The following is a 5,278-nucleotide window of genomic DNA, read 5'->3' as shown; positions in this document are numbered from 1 at the left end:
ATAATACTATAAATGCATACTCTATATGTTATTATTTTATAAAACGAGTCAGGCACCTGTGGTAACAAGCTGTCGTTGGCTAACCTTTTCTTATTACACATTATTACGGTTTCAATTTCATAGTTCTAAACTAATTTTTATTCTATTATTATATATAATAGTTATATAAAAAATATTTTAAATAGGTAAATTTCAAATGTTTTTTTCTTATTATTTTTTTAATTGCATAATTTTCTATCTTTCTATGCATATTGAAGCTAAATACAAATGTTTGGAGATAAGAAACTTTCAGCAGATCTTATTAAAAAAAGTTTTTTGTTAAAGTTTATGATATGAATGTTCACAGAGACTCAATATTAAAAAACGTTTATTGTTAAAGTTTTATATGAACCAGAGACCTATCTGTATGAACCCAGAGACTCAATATTAAAAAAAAAAGTTTATTGTAAAGTTTATGATATGAATGTTCACAGAGACCTAATATTAAAAGAAATCATTGTTAAAAGTTAGTAATATGAACCCAGCGCGACTCAATATTAAAAAAAAAAGTTTATTTTAAAGTTTATATGACTGTTCGCTGAGACTCAATCCCAGATAGCATGACTACGTTGGGCCAACGTTGGCCCACAGATGTTGACTACGTAGGGCCAATGTTGGCAAACTACGTTGGCCCAATGTAATTTTGCTCATCGGCCCATCGTTGGCCCAACGTGTTGGCCCATCGTTGGACCAACATTGTATGTCAGATAGCCAATGTTGGCCCATCGTTGGACCAACATTGTATGTCAGATAGCCAACGTTGGCCCATCGTTGGCTTCAAGTGTGTATTTCCAACTATTGGTTTCACCTTCATAGGCCCAACATTGGCCCAACGTAACAAATAGTAGATAAAGTGATGCTTATGTGTAATGCTGGCAACATAAAAATTAATCAGTTGTCATATTGGCAAGTGCTTTACAATTTATTTGTATATGATGACAATACAGTGAGTAAATGTACATTATTCTCTTATACAATCAACAGTTTTGATTACAGTACGTTATATATCATTATAAAGAGTCAAAACTGATAAATGATTATCAGATGTTAATTTTAGTTATCTGTCCCAGATCAGTCCTGTTCGGAATTGTCACTAAGCACAGCATTGATAGTTGCAGTAGCTGCCTGTTGTGCCCTTTTTTGTTCCTCTCTCCTTTTCCTGCCACCATCGCGATCACAAGCAAATCTGAACCAATCTGTTGCAATTGCTGCAATTTCCGAATCTGTTGCTGTCGCACACAGGCGGTTCTTCCTTACTGTAGCTGTTGGAATAAAAAAACAATATATCAAATCTACACAGAATGTAAAAATCAGGCGGCACAGATGGCCTGAATCGCTAACCTGGACATTTCTGCAGTTATGGCATTATGGCATTAAAGTAATTTACATTATTATATATAGATTATATATATATATGAAATTTGTCAAGTAGTAATAACGACAGTACAGACAGGTATTTTCGAGGCAATCTGCCCCTTTATCAAGAAACAAGGGAATTACAAACGATCTGACATTGAACATGGAACAGCTACACAAATTTTGTAGATAAATATACTTAGTATATATGTGTGTGTGTGTAAGAAATGAAAAATAAATTCTGAAAACTTTATGACCCCGATATCTAGCAAGCAAAAGTGTACGTACGGTAGTGTACGTACGGCAGGTGGTCTTGTGGAATTAATTAATATACTAAAATTACTTCAGGAATTGAAACATATAATTAAGCAAATCATATAGCCTACTTACATTGTCTTTTGATCAAAGAAATGCTCTCTTTCTTCTTCGTGATTAATCCAAATATCTTCTGTGTAAGTCGAAATAGCACGTGTACTGTATACAACCAGTTAAACAGCTCGGACAAGGTCCCTGATAAGAATGTAACATCTGCAGGCAGCTTGACCATCCCTAGTATCAGATGTCACGGTTACCAAGGGAACTGGTCCGACCCTTGCTGTGAGAATACAATACATTTTATTATATAGTGATTTTGAAAAAAAAAATCACTATTAAAAAATCTTATGAAGTGTATTTTTACAAATGATTGATAATATATATATCAACTTTGATTACAGATAATCACTTTTGTTTGAATTTGTTGTAAACCTGCTTGGGCTTACAACATCGGGTCAACATAGGACCAACGTTGGACCAACCTAGGTAATTCAGCACTGAAATGTACTAACAGGGGGCCAATGTTGGGCCAACGTAGTGTTCCCAACTTATCTTCACTTGCTATCGAGTAAAACAAGTTGTTGTTGGGCCAACGTCGGGCCAACGTTGTATGACCAACGCCAACCATTGGCCAACCGTACAACCATATGCCAACGTTGGCCCAACGTAGTCATGCTATCTGGGATATTAAAAAAGCTTATTGTAAAGTTAATCATTTGAACCCAGAGAGACCCATGAGTTTCACGGGGCTAATGTTTTGGTAATTGCCAAGATAAAAAATATCAAAATATTAGTCGCATCAGAAAAAAAAATGTTCTAATATACAATTTTATAGCAAAGTATACTATGTCAACTTTTAATTTGCCCCATTGTCGTTTGTTTTGTTTGGACACATCAGAAAAACGAAATGTTTTCACTATTGAAAAATATCACTCTTATAGAATTAATAATAATGATTTATTACATTTTTACCAGTGAAATATCAAAAATTATTCATTTTATAAAAGTGATATTTTTCACTAGTGAAGAATATCATATTTTTCACTAGTGAAAAATATCACTTTTGCTGATTTGACCAATCAAATTAATGATTAGAAAATACCAAAATAATTGACCAATCAGAAAGCCCGACATATATGTCAGCACCTGGACAAGGGAAACTACTTTTTTTCTTTACAAATTATCACTGTAGTCCTAGTTAGCATACGGGGTAGGATTTTCGTTGATAAAAAATGTAATAAACAGAATATCTAACAGTGTCTTCAGTAAAACCAAACATATTTCACTCGTGGGGCCAATATTTTGATATTTTTCACTCGTGCTGCGCACTCGTGAAAAATATCAAAATATTAGCCCCACTCGTGAAATATATTTGGTATTACTGAAGGCACTGTTAGATATCCTCTATATATTTCACTGGTAACATCAGAAAAATGAAATTTTTCACTATTGAAAAATATCACTCTTATAGAATTAATAATTTTGATATATTTCACTGGTAAAAATGTAACAAAAAACAAAACCTTTGTGGTTGTAAATACGGTTGTTATTTATTTTTCAGATGGTTCAATTCAGAGGCGGACATTTTCTTGTTGAATAACAATGTGTTTAACTATTTATGAGCAGATATGACAAACAGACTGAAAACTGTGTCAGGACTCGGCGATGAAGACACACTACAAAACGTGTGTAATCCTGCTGGTTGGGACAGTCAGTACATCTCTGTATGTCTGGTTGTCAATGATACAGGTTGTCCCGTCGATATTCCACATCCATTCCATAAGGAAAATCTGGGACGACAATTACTCAAAATGTGTCCTTCATCGGGAAAAGGAGGCCCATCGAACCCATCATTCTCCACTCTATGTCACCTTCTCTCTCCACGGTCGTCTTGGTAACTGGATGTTTGCATATGCATCACTACTTGGAATCGCTATGAAAAATAATCGCCAACCATTCATTAGTAGATATAGCAGTCTTTCCTCCATTTTTAAGCTACAACATACAATGCCCTGGAAACCGGTTTGTATGGAAGACTTTGAAGAACAATATCCTTGTAAGTATGATCGTAGCACGGAAAATATGCCCAGAGTGAATTTAACACTGAAACAGTATTTTCAGTCGTGGAAATATTTTGAAAGCTACGAATCAGAAATTCGAAAAGAATATACATTTTGGCCAAATATATATGATGATGCAAGGAAGATTTTTCTAAAATACAAGGGCAGTAACTCTAATTCATCTATATATATAAGTGTTCACGTTCGACGGACCGATATGATGATACCAAGTTCTACAAAACTCGGATTTAAATCGGCACCGTTGGAGTACATAAACAATGCCATGAATTATATGCGGAAGAAATTTACTGGTAGAACGATAACATTTCTGGTCGTGTCTGATGATTATGTATGGTGTAAAAAACATTTAACTGGACCTGATACTGTTGTCATTCCGAAAAATCATCAGTTTGTAGATATAGCCATACTGAGCATGTGCAACCATTCCATTATAACCACAGGAACATATGGCTGGTGGGGGGCCTGGCTGGCTGGTGGTCATACAGTATATTACAAAAACTTCCCCGAACATGGCAGCCATCTTTATGGTGAATTTGATCCTGTCGATTTTTACCCACCTGCCTGGGTTGCCATTGATACAGGATCATATAATTTCTACAATAGAAATCTTGTGACCTATTTGTTGATATTTACTGTGATAATGATATTTTGATTTATTTTTCCTACACATTTTAACTCCCTGATCTAAAAGCATGTAACATTATACTATGACACTTGGCTATCGTTTGTCACTAAGATATTACCCAGATCACAGGTGCCTGACTCATTTTATAAAATAAAAACATATAAGAGTACATATAAATGACATGTACTCTTATATGTTATTATTTTATAAAACGAGTCGGGCACCTGTGTCCAGATATTAAGTTACTGACACAGGTTCTGGATTCCTTTGGATGACTATATATTGTACTTTACAAAATAGATAATAACTTGTGACTAGAACCTGTGTCTATTACTGATTTTTTATCCACCTGAGATATTTTTTATCCACCTGATATTTTTTTGCATTCAATGGTGCTCTTCTTGTATATTACCACAGGTTCTTGTTAACAGCTTTTTTTTTCAAATAAGTTGCTGTATGTACATAATTCACAGATTTTACAGACAAAATGATAGCAAGCATCAGTTGTGACCTCAGATAATTTTGTGATTACTTTTGAGACGGCTACATAAAACTATTAGTCCCATTGGAGGCTGGATTTTGTGTTCTAAAATGAAAATACTGTATTTAATTTTCTTTTGAATATTTTGATGATATCATGGAAAAAAATTATAATACCCCCCCCCCCCCCCCCCCCCCCCCCCCCCCGGTATGCATATATATACACAATTAGGAATGGAAAATAAATTCAGAAATATGTTTTATAAATATATGTAGGCTGGAAACCATTGTATTATATAAATCATTTGGTGGTGTACATGTGCATCTTTGATTTTGAATCATTATCAGCCACTTGTCATATTAAATTGATATTTCTTATTTC

At 34.2% G+C, this 5,278-nt stretch overlaps 2 protein-coding genes across 3 annotated transcripts; one reads left to right on the top strand and one right to left on the bottom strand.

Annotated features, from left to right (window-relative positions):
• Positions 1–594: 594 nt before the first annotated feature.
• On the bottom strand, positions 595–1,988 carry LOC117320005. Of its 2 annotated transcripts, none has more exons than XM_033874705.1 (2): positions 1,786–1,988; positions 595–1,295 (listed from the first exon to the last, which is right to left on the bottom strand). In XM_033874705.1, exons 1-2 carry the CDS (start codon positions 1,940–1,942, stop codon positions 1,111–1,113), a joined length of 342 nt encoding a protein of 113 aa, XP_033730596.1. In that variant the 5' UTR covers positions 1,943–1,988; the 3' UTR covers positions 595–1,110. The 2 variants fall into 2 exon arrangements, with proteins under 2 accessions (XP_033730596.1, XP_033730595.1); XM_033874704.1 differs by having other exon boundaries at positions 595–1,301; positions 1,786–1,979.
• Positions 1,989–3,212: 1,224 nt separating this feature from the next.
• On the top strand, positions 3,213–5,076 carry LOC117320004 (galactoside 2-alpha-L-fucosyltransferase 3-like). Its single transcript, XM_033874703.1, has one exon. The coding sequence runs from the start codon at positions 3,376–3,378 to the stop codon at positions 4,441–4,443; it is 1,068 nt and encodes a 355-aa protein (XP_033730594.1). The 5' UTR covers positions 3,213–3,375; the 3' UTR covers positions 4,444–5,076.
• The last annotated feature ends 202 nt before the right edge of the window (positions 5,077–5,278 follow it).

This window comes from Pecten maximus, unplaced genomic scaffold (assembly GCF_902652985.1).
Source record: "Pecten maximus unplaced genomic scaffold, xPecMax1.1, whole genome shotgun sequence".
Taxonomy (NCBI): domain Eukaryota; kingdom Metazoa; phylum Mollusca; class Bivalvia; order Pectinida; family Pectinidae; genus Pecten; species Pecten maximus.
The sequence above is the reverse complement of the archived record's forward strand: the minus strand, read 5'-3'. Positions and strand labels throughout refer to the sequence as shown.